At 40.5% G+C, this 24,525-nt stretch overlaps 1 protein-coding gene across 1 annotated transcript in view; it reads right to left on the reverse strand.

Annotated features, from left to right (window-relative positions):
• The window catches only part of LOC115411697 (MAGUK p55 subfamily member 7-like), a 134,262-nt gene that overhangs the window by 72,947 nt on the left and 36,790 nt on the right, over window positions 1-24,525 (reverse strand). Inside the window, exon 6 of the mRNA XM_030123912.1 lies at window positions 954-1,031. Coding sequence (XP_029979772.1) covers window positions 954-1,031 — 78 coding nt within the window. The remainder of the gene's footprint in view (window positions 1-953; window positions 1,032-24,525) is intronic.

Raw genomic sequence — 24,525 nt, forward strand, 5'->3', positions numbered from 1 at the left:
CCTCCCATTCCTCCGTTCACTGTGCCAGGCTGCCTCATGGGTTTACACAGGTGTGGATGGGTGGGGGTGTGTTTGTGTGTGCACGTGAATTTGAGTGGGGTATGTGCAAGCTTTTAATAAATACTGCAGATGAACAATGCTGTAACAAATGTCAAAACACTTGACATTTGCTCAATAAATCACACTAAATATCTTTCACAGCTTGACGACCAATGGAAGAAAGTCATCACCATGGCTTCGGTCATGAGTGGTCCAGCTGCTGCTATTATGGTCCAAGTGATGGCAGATATGGCTTCAAATTTAACAGGTTAACTAATGAAGAGCGTCTGCATGCCATAGATGATGCAGCAATGCTATGTCCTCTCTAAATAAATCAGAATATTCCCTTGTTTTCCCTCCCTCTCTCTAGCTTCTGTTGATGTGAATCAACTGATTCTCTCCGCAGTCATCTGCAGATTGCATGCTGCTGTCATCCATCAAAGCAAACCCATCCGTCTTCGGCTTTCTTCTCAATGAGTGGCCTTTCTATCCGGTTTCTGCTCTTGGAGTAAATGATTGGTCTTGTCCTTCACAGAGCTGGATTTTCGATTTGGTGGTGTATGGCTAGACGTTTGGGCAGAGAGGGGGCGGATGGGTTAGCCAGTGGAGTGGGTGTAGAGTGGTGCAGTGTTATTGTAGCAGAGAGTTTGTCTCAAAACCAAACAGAGAGTAGGACAGTTTATGGGTTCAATCCAGGGTGAGAGGGCAAAGAGGACAAACAATAGTGGGGCCACTACATGGAATGGAGAGGATGGATGTGAACTGGGGGGAGTAAGAGAAGATGTGGGGTTTCTGAAGTCAGTCTGAACACGTGAACAAACCTGCTTAACAGAAGTATTGATTTAAGTCTAGTTTGTTACATAAGTGTACAAGTAGTTTTAAAAATGTTGGGAACCACTGGCATAAGGACTTACTTCAGAGGCCAGAGTTGCAGCATTCTCCATGACAGGGGCTGCTTTGCTCTCTTCATAGTGCTGCAGCCGCTCGTGGATCTGAAAGGACAGAATGTGGCCATAAGTGAGACAGATAGACACAGAGATCCAACACACCAGCCGAGGACAGATGTATCTGTAGTAGGAATGGGAAGATTATCCAATACATATCGATATGCTGACACGCGTGCATGATCCGACTGCACCGGTAGAGAAGCTGTGAGTGACTGAAAAGTTTGGAATGATATCACGATGCATTGGTTACTGAATGTTTGTATTGATAAAATTTGATCCGTTCAATGGTATATATTTTTTACTTGCATTTAAGTGTTATTCTTTATTTGGGTTTATTTTTCTGTATTACCTTTGTTACAAATACATTACATTACAAATTGATTTGGCCGGGGAGCAAGAAGCTGACTGTTAGAAACATGCAGAGAAACGACTGGAAACAAAGTCCCAACCTTTTCACATAACTGTATGTGAGGCACGTGTTCTGAAATTGCACAAAAGCCACTTTGTGAAACGTCATGGTTTAATTTGATAAATAAATAATCAGGCTCATTGAACTGCACTGCATTTTTTTTTTACTGGAATGAATTTGTTGAATCAGAATGTGCTCAATTGCTCTGTATTGTGATTTGGGTGTGAATCGTATCTCGTTGTGAGGTGCGACACACGTATCTTTAATATATTGGATCGTAGATGCTGAATCGAGATGTGTATCGTATCGGCCTTACAACTAAGATTCCCAACCCTAATCTGTACAGAGCTACAACAGACTACTGATCAGAAGTTCTACAACACCTCCATTAATGTAAAGGAAACACCAGGACTTCTAAGGCTTGTAACGACTTGTTAATTTTGCTTGATACAGTTGTTAACTTCACGATTACTTCCTACATGCAGTGCAATAATATCTAAACAATATTTCAGATGGTGGAGTTCCTAGAAAAAGGCCGTTTTTAGAAAGTCCTCTTTGTCTCTCATTTATTGGTGACCCAAATTATTTTTTAACTCCCCATAACTGCCAGAGTTTCGGTTACTTTTAATATCTGAGTTGTGAATTTAATAAAATGCTACGTGAATGTAGAGCAGTTTTTTGGGTTTTTTTTTTTTTTTTTTGCATAACTCCTTTAGTTTCCATGAAAATGTCAAAGACATCAGTGTTAAGTCCTTGAAAGCATCATTCACATGGACATTTTCCATTCGGTGAGTTTATCTCAGAAGGCTATCTGGTATACTGGCAGGTAAATATTTGCATCTCAGTATTGGTGGAGTAAAAACTCTAGGTCTCCACTGCAGTTTGTATTTCTTTTACAGTCGTACTGCTTTTGTCCTGGCTGTTGGTGCACAGCAGACACCTTGTGAACCCTCAAATGTACCATGGTTTTTACAGGAAAACACTTTGTCAATGACAGCCTTTATGATGCGTTCAGCTGTGTCCTGCAATTCAGAAATCTCTACTCAAATGGCCTTGAATGGATTTTTCCCCTGTTTAAATATATGATGACACTCTTTCTTCTGGCTTCAAGCTTTACCAGGATACTCCACATCTAACAGCGATATCAAATGATCTATCATGAAACAGTTAATATTGATAATATCTTATCATTGTATTTGCTTGTAATATATGCTATGGAAACATGGCTACTAATGAGCAATAGTGTAAATTGTGTAATTCTGTCTTAGAATATATATTGGTATAATTGTGGTGAGAAAAAAGATTTTAAACTGAGGCCATGAATAAAATACACAGACAGATCACTAGAAACCTTAAGAGTGTGCGTCTTTGCTTCAGTGATTTTTTTGGACAGGTAGAGTGTATGAAAACATGTAGAGGCTTCATTCACACTGAGTCATTCTGGATTACAACTACCAGCAGATAAAAAGGACAAGCATTCACACAAAGAGAGAAACACTGTCAGCTGGGCACAACAAAGTGCTTCTAAGTGTTTCAGCTTGCTTAGCCACTGTACAAACAATCCAGTTTTCCAACATGCATTTGATATGCCCAAGTGGCCTGGTGAGGATTCCAAATCATTTCAACAGTCTGGTTAAATTGGCTAAACATTTCCTTATCAGCCTCAACACTGCAACTGCACAATGTTGAGAGACATAGCTGTATCTCTGGAGAGTTTCTAAAATGGAAAGTAGAATAGACTTGCGTAACGTTTACTCATTTACACACACAAAAACACTTCATCACTCAAAGGCTGATATGCAGAGCAGGGATGGAATAATTTATACAAACGGCTGCACACTCGCTCCCATGCACACACTCTCGTACACGCAGTTGTACGCCTCTAATCTAGCCTACACACACAGACAGAACACTACAGCTGTCCCACTGGTGACTTAACAGCAGCTGTGCAGGAATGTGTTGACAGGCTACAGGCTGCTGTCAGGTCCCATCAGAGAGCAGGCAGGGACGCCGAGCCTTCTGAGCGTCTCGTCAGCCCGGCATGGTGAAGGGGAGCTGGGTCATGGATCTGACTGATAGCTGGGACCTGGGCCTGGAGCTCCAGCTGGATGTCCAGGAAAATGTTCCAGCGCAATGGTGGAAGAGAAGGCTCTCTGGCTGGGGGAGAGAGTGACAGAGACACTCCTGGGCCAGACTGGCGTGTGCAAAGCCAAGTGCACATATGTGAACGCACACAAACACACACACACACACACACACACAAATGGAGCAGTGACAATTCGCCATCGAGAATCAGTCAGTCTGACACTAAGTGACAAGGAAAGCAGTTTGTTTGCCATCACACCATGAAGAGCTTCAGATGCTGTCTGCAATTAAAACATTTGTTTTAAGATATTGTGAAACATCAATTTTCATCCACACTGCACATAATGGGCTTTTTCAGCTACAAAACACTCTACAGTAGCAACACAGAGAATAAATGGAACACTAAAAAGAGCCATCAGAGAGGTGCTTAGTAATTTTTGGTTAGTTTCACTGAGGTTGAGTAGCTTCTACAGTTGTTTCAGTTTGCTGTTAAAATATTGAAGGGTTTTCTGGTGATGCATCAGAAGGTCAAGAGGCATTTTCTTTTATTCTAGCCCCCTTATGGGTTATACACTATATTGCCAAAAGTATTTGCTCACCTGCCTTGACTCGCATATGAATTTCAGTGCCATCCCATTCCTAGTCTATGGGGTTCAATATGACGTGGGTCCACCCTTTGCAGCTATAACAGCTTCAACTCTTCTGGGAAGGCTGTCCACAAGGTTTAGGAGTGTGTTCATGGGAATTTTTGACCATTCTTCCAGAAGCGCATTTGTGAGGTCACACACTGATGTTGGACGAGAAGGCCTGGCTCTCAGTCTCCACTCTAATTCATCCCAAAGGTGTTCTATGGGGTTGAGGTCAGGACTCTGTGCAGGCCAGTCCAGTTCATCCACACCAGACTCTGTCATCCATGTCTTTATGGACCTTGCTTTGTGCACTGGTACACAGTCATGTTGGAAGAGGAAGGGGCCAGCTCCAAACTGTTCCCACAAAGTTGGGAGCATGGAATTGTCCAAAATCTCTTGGTATGCTGAAGCATTCCCAGTTCCTTTCACTGGAACTAAGGGGCTAAGCCCAGCTCCTGAAAAGCAACCCCACACCATAATCCCCCCTCCACCAAACTTTACACTTGGCACAATGCGGTCCGACAAGTATTGTTCTCCTGGTGACCGCCAAACCCAGACCCGTCCATCAGATTGCCAGATGGAGAAGCGCGATTGGTCACTCCAGAGAATGCACCTCCACCGCTCTAGAGTCCAGTGGCGGCGTGCTTTACACCACTGCATCCGGCGCTTTGCATTGCACTTGGTGATGTATGGCTTGGATACAGCTGCTCGGCCACGGAAACCCATTCCATGAAGCTCTCTGCGCACTGTTCTTGAGCTAATCTGAAGGCCACATGAAGTTTGGAGGTCTGTAGCGATTGGCTCTGCAGAAAGTTGGTGACCTCTTCGCAGTACGCGCCTCAGCATCTGCTGACCCCGCTCCGTCAGTTTACGTGGCCTACCACTTTGTGGCTGAGTTGCTGTAGTTCCCAAACACTTCCACTTTCTTATAATACAGCTGACAGTTGACTGTGGAATATTTAGGAGCGAGGAAATTTCACGACTGGATTTGTTGCACAGGTGGCATCCTATCACAGTTCCACCCTGGAATTCACTGAGCTCCTGAGAGCGACCCATTCTTTCACAAATGTTTGTAAAAGCAGTCTGCATGCCTAGGTGCTTGATTTTATACACCTGTGGCCATGGAAGTGATTGGAACACCTGATTCTGATTATTTGGATGGGTGAGCAAATACTTTTGGCAATATAGTGTGTGTTGGTAAATACGAAAGGAACCACTCCAAAATGTGACTGCTAAATTCTAACAATTTTTGCTAACAGAAAAAAAAAAAAAAAAAAGACAGAAAAGAAAAAGTGAGTGGCTTTCTAGTCTCAAGAAATTAAATGATGAAAACAGGACAGATGGCTGATTGTGATATATCCCAAAAATATATGCCAAGGACAAAAGTAAATTTCACTAACACATAGATAAAATAATGGTATTCACAAGACAACAGACAGGAGGGAAAAGACCACAGTCACTTATGATACTATCATAATACGTTGCCAGAGATAATAATGAGATCATGATACAGCAGTTCTTCAATTCTTAAACCATTACAAAGCAATCATCTACAATACATTATGATGTGTGTGTAAACGTAAGGAAAAACTCAGCCATGAACATACAAAAAAGCAAGAATTACATATTTATTCACTGCATTGTGGTGGTGTTATAATCATCAAATATGACAGAGATAAGATGGTAAAAAAAAAGTATAAAGTGTCACAGCTTAGTGTACACAACTGACTCCAACTCCCATGGCCATGTGTGTCGCCGTTCCAAAAATAAGTGACCCTTAAGTTGGCAGGAGAATCCATTTACAGTCAGCATGTTTCTAAACTTAATATTTCATATCAATATGATATAGTACAGATGTTGTTCAACAGGACTGGCCGACAAAGCAGTAATGAAAATCATTGTGATTTATAATAATTACCCCGGCCCCTCCGAAAGGGAGGCAAGGGGTTTTATTTTTGGTTTGGTTTGTTTCTTTGTTAACACTCTAGCAGCAAAACTATTGGTTGAATTCATACCAAATTGGGTTTATAGATTGCCAGTGACCCCAAATAGATCTGATTACATTTTGGGAGAAGTAGTTCAAAGTTAAAATTTTTTGTGAATTTTTAAAATCTTTTTTTCCCCCATTTACTTATAATGGGCAACATTTCAAATGTCTATAAAAACATTAATTTTGTTTCAGTTTACTTCAAACTTGGCACATTTATAGAGGCAATTGTATGCTGACATCAGCACATGCATAGACACGATGATGTCAGCTGGATCGATGCCAAAATAAGCTACGATATGTGCGAGGGGCAGGGTTTGTTGTGGATGGCACCAGTTGTTTGATGTTATTTTAGGTCAATAGTATACAAGATATTTTTCCTTAAAGATCAGTGTTTATGTCCATCTACTATCTGCTTGCAAACACTGTGTAGTGAATTTGCAATAGTTAGAATAGAATTGCAATGTCATGTCTGCTCCCAGACTGTGTCTGTCTTTTCTGTTTTGTCTGTCATTTCCGGTTTTATTTTGTTAAGTTTCCCTCTTGTGTCATGTCTGGTGTCTTTACTTCCCCTCCTTGATTGTTTCACCTGCTCCTGATTACCTGACTCCTCCCTGATTATCTCCACCTGTGTCCTATTGTCTTCCCTCCCTCTTGTGTATTTAAACCCTGTGTTTTCCCCTGTTCCTTTGCCAATTTGCGTTCTACCTTTGTGTGCTCACTTACCAGCGTTTTTGGATACCTGTCAGTCTGTCTGCCCGTTCTTGACCCGTTTTGCCTTCCGACCACCGATTCTGCCTGTTCCTCGTCTGCCTGCTCGTCTGGTTCTGACCTGGTTCGTACTTCGACTTCTGATTCTGCCTGTTCCCTGATTACCTCAGCCTCCAACGTGTTACCTTGTGTTTCGACCCTCGCCTGGACCCTGACCGTGAGTAGCCTTTCCCTCATGTCCCGTTGCCTCCTGAATTGCCCTCCTGTGTATGACCTGGCTTGTTTTTTGACTATCCTCTGTTTTGCCCTAGTCGGGGTGTTGACGGGAATCCTCCGGCTTGGCCGTGCTGACCATCCATATTCCCCGCTCACAGCCCGGACGAAGAGTCCTGAATCACACGCTTTCACAGACGTGTTAACTATTTTGTGCTGTGTTTTTACTACTGTGATTGTGTTTAATAAACACTCTCAATTGGTCATCTGCGTTCTGGTCTTGCATTTGGGTTCAGCCTTTGTACTAGTCCCATTACATGCAATAGTTTTGCCTTGTTTACATTGGTGTTGCACTGCAAACACCACAAAATATTTTATTGATCTAGCCCTATAACACTATATAAAGGAAAAAAGACTTTAAGTGTCTCATGGTTTGTGTAACTATGGAAGCGATTAGTAACCATAATCTAAATTAAAATGCATTTGAAGAAATGCTTTTCATTTTAAGAATATGGCTGCATTATTTGACTCATAAATAAAATTATCAATAAATTATCCAATCTGTATTTTCCTTTTTCTCATTCAAGACCGCTCATTCTTTTACTTAATTAAAAAGAAAAAGAAAAACACATTTGAGATTTAATTTTCAAAACATGTCCCAGCAAATAGTTACCAAAATCAAATCTAAAATTCAAAAATTCACATGCATTAGCAAAAATGCTTTTTCATTTTAAGAATGTAGCTACATTGACTCAAAAAAAAAGGAGTAATCTATCATCCAGTCTGCCTTTTCATTTTCTTATTAAGACTGCTCATTCTTTAACTTAATTACAATGAAAAAGCAAAAGACATTTGAGATTTAATTTTAAAAATTTGCCCCAGCAAATAGTTACCAAAATTCAATTTGAAATCTAAAATTCGAAAATTCAAATGTATTAGTAAAAATACTTTTCATTTAGGAATGTGGCTGCATTATTTGACTCAAAAATAAAATGAGTAATCAATCATCCAGTCTGCATTTTCATTTTCTTATTTAAGACCGCTCATTCTTTAACTTACCGTACTTTCTGAACTATAAGCCACTACTTTTTTCTCATGCTTTGAACCCTGAACCTTATACAATGATGCGGCTCAAGTATACATTTTTACGGGCTAATGGCCTCCAGGGGGCACTCTAGCAGAAAGTGCAAAGGCAAGAGACAGGTGGAAGAGGTGATGCGAAGAGAAGTTTTAAGCTTAACTTTTAACTAAGGCTGCACGATTAATTGATTTTAAATCGAAATCAGATTTTTTTAATTGGGACGATTTTTAAAACAGGGGAATCGTAAAATCAATTTAATCTCTCTAGTGCCTCCAGGCTGCACGCTTGCAGGCTACCGTAGGCTCTTCCTCCTATCAGTGACAGCGGTCTGTCACAGAAGTCTGTGTAATGACCGGACGTTAAATCTGTTAATGAACCCACAGTACTTAAAGCAATATAAGCCGTGGCTTCACGCACGGATCCTGCAACTGAAATAGAACTGCATGTGGATCACTCATCTTACGTTGTCCTGGATCCGTACCGTACTGTCTTCTTCCGAACCCGGTCCAGGTCAGCAGTCTTAGCAGAGGAGCCCAGACAGCCCTCTGCCCACACACATCCACCAGCTCCACAGATAGAATCCCTCCAGCGTGTCCTGTGTCCGTCTGTTCCACCATGGATTCCCCAGTTTAAATAGAACCCATGGGGTTCACTCATATTCCGTGGTCCAGGCACACACGACTGATGCCTGTCACTGACTTACATTGGTATCACTTCTGTGGGCCCAGATACCCCAAAAAGAAAAAAAGAAAAAAAAGAAAAAAAAAAAAAAAAAAAAAAAAAAAAAAAAATATATATATATATATATATATATATATATATATATATTTATTTATTTTTTTTTTAGTCCTCTTACTTGCTAAATTTTTCATTCACAAAGGTAAGTTCTGTAACACAAAACCAAATATTTATTTTTTGAAAGGTGCTGAACTTTATTTAAAGCTGTTAGATAAATCTGGAAACAAAAAGGCTGTAAAAAGCATAAGTATTGCTCTGATTTGGACATTGTATTATAGTTTATTTCCCCCCAAACTTATGTTATTTTCTTGTTGTATACATTGTTTGTATACTCTACTTCATTCAATAAAGATTTAATTAAGAAAAAATAAACTTCTGTGGCTTCATCACGTGATACCATCACAGATTTGAGGTCAGAGCAGTGCCTTGGATTGTGGGCTGCTCATGAAAACGACATGCTGACTTCTGTTGTCTTTTGTAGTTTTACCCAAAAATCGAAATTGAAATCGAAAATCGAGGTTTTAGAGGAAAAAAAATCAGAATTTTTTTTTTCACTGATCAGCCTTGGCGGAGGTCTGCACTCTCCGAGTGCTTCTAGTTTTAAGAATGTGGCTGCATTATTTGACTCATAAATAAAATGCGTAATCAATCATCCAGTCTGCATTATTCGTTTTCTTATTCATGTTGCACATTTTATGAATCAATCAAAAAGAAAACAGAGGACATTGCTTTTTCATTTTCATGGTCTGCCCTGCAAAAAAGCTACCGTAATTCGAAAATTCATTCGCAAAGTAGGCGGCACAGGAGAGTGACGTCAGCAGCAGCTCTTCACCTCCGTGTTGACTGTGGTGGGTATGGTGGTATGGAGGGGCGCTGTGTACATTTGACGCTGCATCTCGGAACCAGTTCTGTTTAAGGATCATGGAACTAGTTTTATTTACAGAACTCAGAACCAAGCTGTCTTCCGACTTCCAAGCTCCGCTTAGCGCCCTCAAAGCCCCGGCTCCTGTGGGGCTTGGAGGTGCTCTAAACCGCAGTGAACCGGGACACCAAGCCACACCTCCATGGACCTCGGATCTAGTTCCAAATAATGCTCTCCATCAGGTCAAAGGCATAAGTTAATACACATTTGCACTCTTCTGCTGGTTATATTTTCTTTAATGCTGGCCAATGTCATTTTGTTTGACTTCATTAATGCCAACCCCAACTCCCACATCGTCGCATCGTGCCCTGCAGGAAGCCGGGCTACAGGCTTCGAATGCTGGCCCCTTGTGCCTAAGCTGCTGTGACCTGGTACACCAAACTGCAGTACGGACCTCCAAGCTCCCGGCTTTTCATCAGCTACCAGCTATGTTTAACTTAAACATACCTGAGAAAACCAGTTCCATGCTGGCAGTAGTGTAGTGGTCCCTGGAGAAGGGGGTATACCCTCAATTTTTACCTCTTTTTTTTTTTTTTTTAAAGCAGTCCAGAAAAACACGGTTTTAGAAACACTGACATGTAAAACTACTCCTTTACCAAAAATCCTTCGGTGCATTTAGTAGTATTTACTCACTATTATAATGACTTGATCAGGAACAATTTGTAGGTATTACTGGTCACACAAGCAGCTGCATGAATGTAAATGTATTCAACACGAGGCAAACATTGGATAACGTTAGCCTTTCATAACAGTAGCCTTTCATAGCGTTAGTCTACTCACATAGTTGAACTATTGGTGACACCATCTCTTCTCTAAATGTGCAGTCATATGTCCAGTAGTTTAAAACAGTGACTCATTCTGAAACCACCTTAAAACTTACCTGAGAATTATGTATTCCATGAAAGTACATTCTCTCAATATGTGTCACTCATTTGAAAGATGTTTATTCTGCCTTTCTCATTCATATTTCCAATAATCCTGCATCTTTCACAGAGACATGCAGTGACCTGTCAATCAACTGGGGTGGCACTGGCACCTGAAGTGACCAATCAGGTTCCAGAGGTGGCCAGCACTAGTTAGCAATATTTTCCTCAGAGTGACCCGCCCTACTGTGCCTCTGATTGGCTTGTCAGTCCTCACGCTTAAAGTTAACCAATCTAATCAGTGACAGCAACGAGTAATAGCCAATCAGAGGCAGAGCAGGGTGGGTCATGGCTTCACCATCCTAGGGGAAGAAATGGACAATTTGGCTCAGATACTACTATAATATACTGAATGGTGCATTTCAAGGGGATTTAGAAGTGGGTATGCCCAATGATGACTGAAAAATAAGTAGGTATACTCTGTATACCTGCATATACTCTGGACTACACCACTGCGTGGTGGTTCTGAATAAGCTTTCTTGGATCTGCTTATTCAGAACCGGTTCCGTTGAAAGATCTCGGAACCAGTTCCGTTTAAGGATCATGGAACTAGCTTTGTTTAACTAGTTTCATTTACAGAAATCAGAACCAAGCTGTGCACCGACCTCCAAGCCCCGCTTCACCCACATCAAGCCCTCCAAGCCCTGTTCCTGTGGGGCTTGGAGGTGCTCTAAATCATGGTGAACCGGGAGACCAAGCCGCTACTCCACGGATCAGATCTAGTTCTGAGTAATGCTGTCCATCAGGCCCGAGCCATAAATTAATACACATTTGCACTCTTCTGTTGTTTATATTTTCTTTCATGCTGGCCAATGTCATTTTGTTTGACTTCATTAATGCCAACACCAACTCCCACATTTCTGCATCGTGCCCTGCAGGAAGCCGTGCTGCGGGTTCCGAGTGCCGGCTGCTGTCGGGCTTGCAGAGCATTACTCTTACTTAAACCACAAATTACCTCACTATCCCCTTAATCCTGTTTTATGATACAGGCCTATGAAGACAAAATATCAATATCATATCGTTTCCATCAACTGAATGACATCTATCAGCAATTACTAACCACAATAAATATATACAAAAGACCAACCCTGTGGTAAGCGTCTGAATTTGATTGCTTTTCCACGTTACTGTAGCTAATGACCAGCACGAGATAGTAGCTAGAGCCCATTTCTCTTCTTTAAGAAACAGTCATTATTCTGACATATTTGTCTGAAGGAGATGGGTTGGAATGAAATGTTGTCATATGAAAGGATGCATTTATTTACAGCCAATAGTGTGCAGTTTCCTTTATCTGCTATGACCTCAGTATTATGGTTAGTCGTGCACCTGTATACTTCAGCTTGGAGTGGTGCTTTGCTCTCTTTCCACCTCTGATACAACACAATATATTATCCTCTCATCATTCTTAAGGCCTTTATGGCATTCTGGTGAGAAATTTGCAAACTATGATATCTGCATCACTATCCCTGTCTCTGCCCATCAAAAGTCCTGCTTGGATATTAGCTTCAAACAACTGCGTCAGGTTGAGTAAAGTGCACAGACTCTTGCGATAAATCATGGCCTATTAAGGCTGTGCTTTGGCCAAGAGAGCAGCCGCATTTCAGGGTCAGGGTAGAGGTTCAAATCCCTGTGTAAAGCCGACATTACTCGGCTATAAAACATAGTGCATTAGGCGTGTCATGGACATAATCTGTTGAAGGCCAAAGGGAGGCAGATGGCTGCTCAGCTTAGCTGTAGAGCACGTAAGTATGAGGCCCAGAACAAGACGGCTGGATGTGAAGGCAGATGGACGGCGACAAAAGGAGGAGTTGAATATGAGAGAAGAGGGCAGGTTAGGGAGGGCAATATGAATTAATACAACCTTGGAGAGGTGCAAACATATGCCTGAGCAGGCTCTATCCACTGTTTAGGTGGTGTTGAGTTTAACTGTGATCAATGTGTTCCATGTTTTATGGCATCAAATTTAAGACTGCCACTCTAGGACATTTCATGGAAATTTTCCTCCTGATCTGTTTAATTTCACATAGCCACGACATATTTGAACAGCTACTCACTGCTGTTGAATTCCCAAGAGCCCCACCCTGTGTTGTGAAGCTTCATCTGTTCTTCTACGACATTAGGCCGTAAACGGACAGGCAGGCAGCTCAAGTTACTTCATCTGTCCTGATCATCTTTGTACAAAAACAGATGAAAATAAAGACAGCAAGGTTGCCAGTCTTTTCTGCTCTCCAACATACCACAGTCATAGTGACATCTGCTTAGGTACTTGTTGCTCCACCACCTCGACTTACTTAGTTACTGTGGAATTTCTCCTCTGCTCGGTGAGCAAATGTGAGATTGAAATGCATTTATTTACAATTCAGGACACTTTCCAAGTGCCTGTCCAAGATGCAGTAATGTGTTTTAAAGTCATTACCCCGCTTTCTGCATAGCGCTCTCTGTCCCCTTGGTGAGGTAGTAGTGCGCCTGGCAAATGGCAGAAGTGGCCTGGTGGAATTAAAAAAACAAAACAAAAACAAAAACAGAGAGAGACAGTGTGCTAAAGCCAAAGAGGGCTTAGCTCAAACTAGAACACAACTCCAGGACACAACTGAAACAAAGACTGGGATTCTGATGAGCTCCTCCAATGAGGAACGTGGTGTTACTTCAGTGTAAAATAAGGCGTAAGAGTCTACATTGAATTGCCCAAAACTCAGGAAATAAAGTTCCCCGAAGTACAGGCTGAGAAAAGATGAATGAATGTGCACTTTCACAGTAAGCCTAAAAAAAACATGCTACAAAGCAGCAGTGTGTGTCCTCTCTCCATAGAGGCTTCGGACAAAATTGTATTTGCTTACAGAACAACCCAGTGGGTTTAAAATTCACACTGCAACGCATAAAGAGAAAGAAAATATGAAGCAAAACACTAACATGGGTAAGAACTGATATGACTCATTAATTCCAATGAGGATGGACTTCAACAAAAACATAACATCCATCTTCATCTTCTGCAGACACAATTTTGTACTGGTGCTATAGATCACCATTAAGGTTAAGGGTCAGACACACTGGAGACCTTTAAAGAAAATTGAAGAACTTCAATTCAAACTGAACTAACGCTTTCTTTATGATCAAAGCACGAATGACAGACTAGAGTCTCGACTGTCGATGTGGAAGTACAGCCCTGGAAAATACACACACAAAAAACCCTGTATTACCAACATTAATCCAGACAGACTATAGTATGTAGAGATGAAGGAGGAATGAGCGTGCAAGAGAGTGATAGGTTGATAGATGGAGATTTGTGCTGATGGAATGAGAAGGAAAAGTCTGGGGATCACAAGGCTGGATAGTGTTTCGATTCCTGCGTGGAGGCAAAAGGTCTCTGGTTAATGTCCACTGTTGAGAGAGCTTCATGTGGCACAGGTTAGGGTTGATGCTGTTTCTCCCACTCTTGTTTCTCTACCTACTGGAGTGGATCTGGTATCAGGCCTCCATTAATCCACCTGGGTCCGATCTCTCGGTCTGATGCATGACACCTTGTCAAGGCACCGTGGCCTGGTAGACTAGTTCAAGAAGCCAGGGAGGAGACGGGACAGGGGGAATTACAGACAGACTTGTAGGGTTTCAACTAAAATAGCTGTTAAATGATATGTTTACTCAAGAAGAAAAAGTTTGCTTTTCTCTTCTGTCACAGCGGGTCACTTTACAGATGTTTGGCTTCAGACCTGGAATGATGGCACTAACTGGCACTCAGAATAATGTGCAATGGCTGCTGAACATTCCCACAGACAACGCTACCATTTCCATCTGGCAGTCAAGGGTGAAACTGCTCAATCCTACAAACCTAAGTTTACACCTATCACGAGTACATTCACTCACGTATCATGTAAAAAAAGAATTCAGTAGCATCCAGTCAACGCTACCCCTTGTCATCTAAAGTTAACACAAGGGCAACAAACATGACTTACCAATAAATTTATATTTTAAGGACAAATTAGACTATAAGAACATCTCATTTTTAATTTTCTAAGCTCTTTAAAACAGAGATCAACCAACAATGGATTTTTAAAGACAAGTTTAGCGGAGGAAAAAGCAGATACGCCCACATCCTTAGCATTCCTGAACTTGATAACTGAGTATTTAATTAATAAATCTGGAACTTAACATCAAACTAGCAGTGAAAGATCTAAATGAAGCCCATTTTGGTTTGTCTGAGCTATTATTGCTATTATTATTATTATTATTATTATTATTATTATTATTATTATTATTATTATTATTATTACACTGGTTTTTAAAGCCTATGATTCCAGAGGTGATGTCTACTCTTAGCTGTTGGACAGTATCAAAGTCAAATTTTTGCCATTGTCCCATTGCCATCTATTAATCAGCCTATCTGTAATGTAAAAGTTTATATATATATATATATATATATATATATATATATATATATATATGTATATGTATATATAAAAAACACCTTTTAAAACTGTTTTGCTAGACTTGGGTCTTGACAAAGACCCAAAACTGGCTTGAAAATGAAGCCAGTGCATGTACGTATTTTAAAGTGTAATTTCACTGTTAGCCAATAAAGGGTGGCTCAAATTAATTTTAAAAAAAGGGGCATCTTCTTTCTAAACATGGTAAGTCAATAAATGTTCTAGCATTCATTGTGGTTCATTGTCTTAATGTTTGTACTTTCAGTCCTTTTGCACAAAAGTAGTGCTACATCAATTTCTATTTCAAGCTTCACTCAAACTTGAAATACTTTGATATAAACTATAGACTTTGATATAAATGTTGGTCATATCCTGATGAAGAGAAACACAAGCAAACAAAAGATCCTCATTGAACCGTAAAATCATCTTTTATTTGACATGAACTAAAATGAGCCATTTATAAGTTCTTTTTATTCAGCTCATTGTTAACACATTGTTGTGACACTGTTCAGCTATGTTGGTGAATCAGTGCAGGGACAGGCCCTGGGCTCTGGTGAACAGAAATGGAAAATATTACAATAAAAACATGTTCAAGAAAAATCGGAAATAGTTCATGCGGTCTCACTAGCCATGTGCAGTTGCAAAATGGAATGTGCTTCCAATTTTGATGCCCCCTTCTGTCCAGAAGGGACTGTAATATCCTTTTTTTTCCCCCTTTCAGAAATACGACAGGCATACCTTCTGTATCACGGATGTTGTTAGATTTCTTACTCCGCAGTTTTCTTGATTTTTTTTGTGTGTTTTTTTAGATGCCCTGTATTATATGATCAGTCAGCTAATGCCTAATTAGTACATTATGCAATGACGACTGTTAGGAAACACAACTATGTCAAAATTTATTAAATAGTTGCAATTACTACGTGGCATGGGATTTCCACGTTAGCAAATATATTAGTGTCAGTGGCCAAAAGGGAAAGGCCAAAGCTTCAAAACAGACCAATGGGTGAAGTCGCAGTGGCTACATCCACTGCTTTTATACAGCCTATGGCCCTGACACACAGATATGCTAGACTGTACTGTATGATTGGGCCATCAAGTCACTAGGAGTGGATATGTCAAAGATTTGTTACATGTATAGTCATGGCCACTGAGTTGAGAATTGTCACAAAAGCACACAAATCCAGCACTCTTCCCTGACCAAGACCTCATAGAGTGGGGTCTGGTGCATGAGCTTGTCCCCTGTATTGTAGTGGAAAAGGCCTGGAAAATGTGACAGCTAATTAAAAACTGGCAGTTGATGCAAAAGACAATAAAGACCAGTGCAGCTGACCAAGCATTAATGACAGCCATATCATTTAGATAGGGGATATACAACATCTCCCTCTGGATCTCTTTAAGAAGGGAGCAGTGGGGTCTGTGAAACACGTCTCTGGGTGAATGTTGAACACTGCAAAGATCACATTCATTAGCTCAGAAAAAAGCGACAGATAATGTTATTAAGTTAGGAGAATGCTTAGGGCAGCGAGCCAGGATGCATACATCTGACTAGCTGAAACTGATTCGACTACTTTAAGGCCGTCACTTCAAGATATAAATTTGTTCAGACAATCTTTAAAAGCTCCAGGTGAGCCCATGATGTCTTCAGGCAGTTCTCAAGTCAAGGAGGAGCCATAATACACTATATGGCACCATGAACCTAATTTTCCATATTTTGTGCATTGCTCCTATACTCCATGTCCTATTAAGATTGGCTTTATGTTATGTAGACCTTCTGGTTTCACTTTAAGTCCTTTTTTTCACAGATGAATACAAAATCGGGGTCGACCAAAGTGACCTGGAATAATGGTTGTGGGATCACTCCAGAGATTTTCCTTGATTAACAATACAGACATTTGACTGATCGAATGGGGACCAGAGGTTCTGTAGGCCTCCTCATTTTCACTGTCCCCCATGACTGCTAGATTTGGTTTGAGACAATGATTTTTAAGGCTATTTAGAATTCAACAGGATATAGTTGCTTGTCTGCTTCTATCACAGCTGTACCTTTGGCCTTATCTATTCTCCTCTGTGTCTTCTGAAGCAATCTGACGATACTTTGTTTGAGAACACAGAGCATAATCTTTCAGTTTCATCCTGTAGTCAACCATTAAACTCGAATGAAAATATTTGGACAGTACACTGTTGCAAAGAGGGGGATTTATTTTGGATTTGTGAAAGGTTTTCAAACCATAAATAATCACACTTGTGTCACAAGAAATAGTTTCTTTTAAGAACTGGCGAGCTGAATCACTTTAACCAGTCTGCATTAAGTCCTGTAATGTAGTCTCACCACAATATCAAAGTTCCAAGATATTTCAGTGACAATATATTGACTTGATTGTGTCACTTTGTCAGGAGTAAGCAGATGAATATGATGGTCATCACCTTTCAAGGAGAATACTTTATTCTATACAGAAGCAAGTAGGTATTTGATTAATTCCCCAAAAGGCTCCTTCTCCCCAAAATAATAAATACAGACCTCAGAGGCAACCATTGAACAGGCACTGCTGACCACAGACACTACAAGTGGATCTCTGAGGTAGTATAGGTTTACAAGCCAAGTTCTGCATCACAGACGATTAGCTTAGTTTTATTGCTACACAGGGTATGAGGCTTAAAATACTCAGAGAGCTACAGCGGTAAGGCGCAAGGTTTAGAACAATTTCCTTTTTTATGATCATCCCAGCTAATGGGACCTGGAGGCATAGTATGTTCTGAGGTATGTGGAGGATAAGATAAGTGCCCTAAAGGGCAAATCGGTGTTGCTGACAAGATTAGAGATGATAGACATTACAGAGTAAGTCATACAATTTGGAGAGCTACTCAGACCTCGATCCAGTATTCATCGGATACCAAGTCTGGTACTTCAGGAATACCATCCAGTTTGTCTGAATATGAGCTCATTCATCAAAATAGCCAAAACTTCCACTTGGTACAACCGTCAGCTGCTGCACCTTCTACATGTCATTAAAGGGCTGTACGTCTGAAGACAAACTGGCAAGCCCACATCACATTGCTGTGTAACAAAATACAAGTGCTAACCCTATTAGCTACTAACAGTAGGAGAATTTAGGAGAAAACTGACTGACCACAAAATGAGGGATTCGAGGGCCTGGCTAAATGCCTGCTGACAGAAACTTGGTCTTAAAGGTGAGCCCCACCTGAGGCAGGTGGAAATTGAAAATTGTATTATATTTCCTGTGGCTTTTTATGGAGGGGGAACCTGGCAGTGGAATAGTAATTGAGGTGGAATTTATAAAAGCACAGTTGAGTAACTCCCTTAATTGAAGCGAGGGGGAACTGCGTTGTTTTAACTATACTAGCTATATATGTCAGCGGTCACATTTCATGCCAGTTTCAATGCTGTGCTGATGAAAAAATCTGCAAATGAGACTTACTTTTGAACCCGCTACCCTGCTGAAAGATGATATTAGATAGTCTTGGTTTAATTTCTGTGACATAATCGGATTAGGAGGGACATGAGTGGCTGTCCCAACCCTCTGATGAGGGTAGGTGAGGAGAGACAAAAAGAAACAAAGTCTGGTTTAAATCTGTGTAGATCTAAATTCCCTCTTCTTCTTTCTTGTCTCTCCTTCTGTCTCTGACACCTCCTCCTCCTCTGGTCCTGGTTTCTTCTCTCCCTCCAGACAGACTGACCAGTAACTGATGCTCCATAATTACCCAGGTGAAGCCTGAGCGTTTCCATATGAGCGACCTGGGCTTCCGAGCCTGTCAGATTAACATGATGTGTGTGTTTTCTCTCTGCTGTTTAGCCTCTCTGAAAATATAAGGTGGAGATTTGGTGGTGGGGCTTTACAGGAAGGGGACAATTAAGGTTTTATTAATGGTGTGCCACTGACACTAGCCATGTACACCTAAATGTTGCGTCTGAGTGCCGGGCTCTGCTGTAAGGTGAGATGGTTGTTCTGTACTTCTGTATGTTTCAAAGTCTGCCTGACTGTCCATTTGGCTCACTAGCTGACAGGCTGGCTCACGTCTTAGTACCCAGTAGAAACCAGAGGAAACACATAGTTCTGCTTGTCTGGAACGGGACAGTTTCCACTTACGCCTCTTTACTAACAATAAGAGACGCTAAAAGCAGCTCAGCTTCTCTCCACTGAGTACAATGGAAGAGCAAGAAAACAGGTTAAGTGGGCTAATGTTGGTGGAAAAACACTTTACTTTGATGTAATATTGATGTATTTGATGTATTTTCTCCGTTGCAGGAGCCAGACCATACATGTGCCTGAGTACACAGGCATTTTACTAAGTAGCAATAGTGAATTTTAATCACATTAGCGTTAAGACCTTGAATAAGACTCACTGAATTGCAGTGACAAGGGCCTCAAACTGAGAGCCACTCAGGATTTTTGCTGGCACGAGAACAAAGTGGTTTTCACGTATCACAATGACATTTAAGGTAATGTTACCATTCAACCCGTACACACAAAAACACATACATCTGACATGCCAGCCTTCGACAATCACTCAGAATAATCAGTCAGGCTTCCCTAAGAAGAAGATTTTTATTTTTTTTTTTACCATGATACAGTTAGTTGTCGCAGAGACATCTTACTCTGGTATAGGCATCAAGAGTACTGATTCATACATACGTTCCACTTTTTGTGGTCCAGGACAGCAGTAATAGGCTAAACAGGGAAACTCAAAACTCTACAGTCCATTAGCAATGTCATTTTTTGGTCTCTACCCAAAGCTGACGACAATTAGAAATGGAATGTGTATTAGAATGACCAATAAATGGAGAGCTCAGTCTTTTTAGTAAGCTCTTGATTAACAATAGCAGTCCACATAATCCTTGCTGACGGTATTTGCACATTATTTACTTTGTTAAAGTAGATTTAAAGGGGCCATATTTTTTGCTAAACTCCACTTTTATTAGTCTTTGGTACCTTTATTTGTGTATTTTGGGGACCCTAACAGTTAAAAAAATTAGAATTTGAACCCTCCAGGTGCTGCAAAACTACCTTTATATTCATTCCGGCAAAAATCAAGTGGATTTCTACAACCCGTTTCAATTCCTGCTTAATCTGTTACATTTTACAAGTAGATACATCACGACATTTGCACACATAAGGTCAAGACTTCCGACAAACATTTCCCTCAGTATACCATTAATTGTTTATCAGTAGCAGCGGTTGTAGTAAAAACTGAAAATATGCACAAACTTCAAGCCAATTACCTAAAATGTCCAGTTGTTGGTTGTATTAATGAACACAAGTGGCTGAACAGGACAGAAAGTACGGTCAACAACCTGAGGGGGTGGGGCATGAGTGGCTCACTTGGACTTAAAACGGCCAAGTGCTCAGTCTTGTGTCATTACTCAGAAATAGGGTTGAAAGATGGGCCTGTGGAGTTTAATTAATGAAGAATTCAGACCAAGCATAGCATTTACAATTTATGTAGACCGCAGGGAAATGTTTTAAAATGCATAATTCCATTAAAAAAAAGCAAAATATCACTCCTTTAAGTGGATTTAGTGGATCAGGATGTCATTTTTGGTTTTTGAGCTATTATTTACCATCAAAATCAGTAATACCTAATGAGAAGTTCTGCTGTTACTCATTGTTATATGTCAATTAATTGGTGTTTTTCTATTTTCTAGCAATTGTTGAACTTATTTTCAACACTGCCATCTGGAGACAGTGCTCATGTCTGAGCAACATTGATACTTTCTGCCTTTTGAGTTCCTCTTGAAAGATTAGCTCCATATAATCAGTGGTGGTTAGAAAGCTAGGTGCAGTCTGGGGACTCCACCCTCATGCCTGGTGAAGTATCACAGAAACATAATGCCACCTTCATTAGCATCAATCTATCTGCCCCACACTATGCTGTGTTTTCTTTGGGGCTGCAAGAATGAGTGCCTGAACATGCACAGACCCTGCCCATCATTATCCATGTTCTACAGGCCTTTTTCTTTGGCCATCCATAACAATCCAGGCATCAAATTAAACCCTTTTGGTTTCCTCGAGTCCTGACTTCAGGCATTTACTTCAGTGTCTGAGGGATGCCATAATTTGGGCTGGTTTACATGCTCCTATTGGCACATTACAACCCTGGATCCTGAACAAACATGCTTACACTGAAAAGATTTCTTTAAATTGGAGGGGGTGGATATTATGTCCATTTTTCTTTCTCAGTCATCTTTGTGACATAATGTTTCTAGTTGGAGAGAGCAAGACCACCAAATGGGGAAATATATCATGCCAGTACATGAAAACATTTGGGCATTCTTTCAAAATGGAGACCATACACAAAGGATACAGTCAAATGCTCTGACTATTAGAGAGGTTTCCTGAGCAGACTGACTTTTGAAGCGTTCAGTTACAACAAAGAACTGAGGGAAGAGCTAAAGCGGTTGTTACATACAGTATATTTATTGGCTGCCTAATAAATGACAAGCCAGTCTCTACAGTATAAAAGTCCTGCTGTTCCCACTGCTATAGTAGGACATTTAGAAACTATCTGCAGCTGATTGCACATAATCCAAGTTAAAATGATCTTAGGCCAGACAGACAGAATGTGTTTCATTCATTACTGCTGTCTGTCTGCTAGCATAAAGATATCAAGTGTGCTCATCTTCTCCTCCAGCCATGGAGCTATCTGGTTTTAATGGGCAGTAACGTTCACACTGGCAAAGGGGGAGTTACAGGATCTGGGTGGGTAGACTGCACTGGAATGACAATAAACTTAGTAATGTATGAATTAGACTGGAATGAAGGAGGCTGAATGAGTGGAAGCAAGTGTTTTTATGTGAAGTGGAGAGGCATAGGATTAGTGGGTGATGGTCTAGACGAGAGGGGACAGAACAGTTCACTAGAAAAGCTGAGAGGAATGTGACTGGCAGATGACAAGGTTATGCATTACTATGTGTCTAATGTCTCTATTCTTTTTTTTTTTTTTTTTTTTAAAGCTGGAGTACCTATAATCTATAATAATGATGTTTTATCAAGAAAGAGGAGCATGTCAGTGAATAATTGGCAGGTAGTTATAAATTATTACACATTGTTCTGTTTTTACTAAATTAATTTCTCATCTAAGACAAACTTATTGTTCATCAGTTTCAAATCAAATCAAATCAAATTTTATTTATATAGCGCCAAATCATAACAAAAGTATCTCATGACGCTTTACATATCGAGTTGGTCGAAACCAGATTCTGAGCCCATTTACAGAAATCCAACAGAATCCTCCAGGAGCAAATACTTGTGACTGGTGACAGTGGCGAGGTAAAACTTCCTTTTAACAGGCAGAAACCTTGAGCAGACCCTGAATCCTGGAGGATGGCCATCTGCCTTGACCAGTTGGGGTTAGAGATAAAGGGTAAAGGAGGAGAAAAAGAGAGAGCGATAGAGATAGAGAGAGACTGGGGGAGAGGGGGAGAAGGGGAGAAGGGGGGAAATAGGGATGGATGCAGCTGATGCACAGATAACTGAACTAGAACTGTCAAAAGTAGATCATCTGGTGTTAGTATAATTACTATTGTTGTTGTTTGTTCTGGTATAATTACGAGAACAAAAGTGCATGACTGTTAATACTACTACTACAAATACAAGTACTAACAGTGGATATGCTACTACTACAACAGTTTGTACTAGGGATGCACCGATACCGATACGAGTACTGGCATCGGCTCTGATACTCAGTGTGTGTACTCGTACTCGTAAAAGACATCTGATACAAATGCACCGATACCACTTACGGCCGTTTGACATTTACAGTTCAGTGCAGCAGGTAGGCGGCGGTGGAATAATGTGTGGGGAGTGTGAAGAGTGTGGAGATTTTTCAAAATAAATGACGGTGATAAAAGTAACGCTGACTGACAGTAACGTTAAAGACACAGACAGATACGGAGGCAGTGTTCTGTTCATCCTCTGCGTAAATTCCATCTGTTTACCAGGTGCTCGCGGATGCGTTAACAGAATGAGAATACCAGTGGGTATACGGAGTGGTGTGGACCGCCGCCAACAGAAGTGAAAACGAAACCTATCACTCATTTCTCTTTTCTCTACCTGCTGAAGCTAAGCTTTTAAACCTTACCAGTGAAAACGCTGCAATATTAGTATCACATTAGTGTTGTCTTTGTTGTCTCCATGTTTGTTATTACTGACTTTCTTCTTCTTCTTCTCAGAAAACTTTACTCTTCTTCGTGGTATTTGTCCAGTATGGTTAATTCAGAGTGGCGCCCCCTGGTGGATTAATTGAGAAACGCTCATTCCAACACATTAAATGTCAGTAGCAGCACTTTTTTCCAGTCAGACTAATGACAACGACAATAAAGCACATTTACAAAAGGAACTAAGAACTGGAATGGGATTATTAAGTACTCGTATCAGTACTCGGTATTGGCAAGTACTCAAATGTAAGTATTCGTACTCGGGCTGGAAAAAAGTGGTGTCGGTGCATCCCTAGTTCATACAAATAATATAAACCTCTACCATCTATGGAGCTATTTAATAAACACTGTCATAACTATATGGACAAGTGAGTGATGACGATGAAGGCAGTAGAGAGACAAAGCTAGTCAGCTACTGAAGTTTTAAGAGCCTAAATTCTATGGCTATGGCTATTCTATGACTTGTTGATAACCACAGTGCTTTGTGGTGTTACAAGTTCACATTTCAATTGATACAATTTGCAATTTACAATGTGACCCTTTCCATTCATTTAATGCTACTAATGTAATATTGACTAAAATAACAGAGGGTGTCTCAAAATGTTTTTAATAGGAATCCCCTAAGATAGATACCTTCGTTACCATGCATGTTGCTACATTTCTTGCTCTGCAGTCTTTTTAAAATAAACTGATTTTTCTTTTAAACACCCTGTAGTTTAATAATATGCATATACCTTAGAAATAAAGTCAGTTATTGGAACATTTCAATAAAAAAAACATTTTGGATTTCCTTTTTAGGATTTTTAAGCAGACATTTTCATTTGGCTTGAGACAAAAATGTTTCCAGTGCTGTAGCATTTGGCTCTATAACAAAACTCATCATGTTAAAGACAATACACACTCACTGAATTGCAGGCAAATACTAGAAGCTGCATAAGGTACCTACAGGTTTCTCTTTTCTATCCTGAGCTCAGACTGAATAGAAATATAGACTGAAAATAAAGAAAGTCAAGGCAACAGCAATTCATGAAACTGGAATATCAGGGTAAAGTGAACTGCCAGAGTCTGTGCAATGGAGACAAATCTGACACCGGAGTCTTGACATTGATTCGTCATTCATGCAATCACATACTTGTCTACCCTCAGTCACTCCTCTGACTGGCCAAAATATTCCTGTCATGGACTACATTTTCTAATACCTGAAAACAAGTGGAAGGATAAACATCTTGGTTCCTGTCAGACCAGTT

The sequence above is a fragment of the Sphaeramia orbicularis genome, chromosome 20, assembly GCF_902148855.1.
Source record: "Sphaeramia orbicularis chromosome 20, fSphaOr1.1, whole genome shotgun sequence".
NCBI classification, from domain to species: Eukaryota; Metazoa; Chordata; class Actinopteri; order Kurtiformes; family Apogonidae; genus Sphaeramia; species Sphaeramia orbicularis.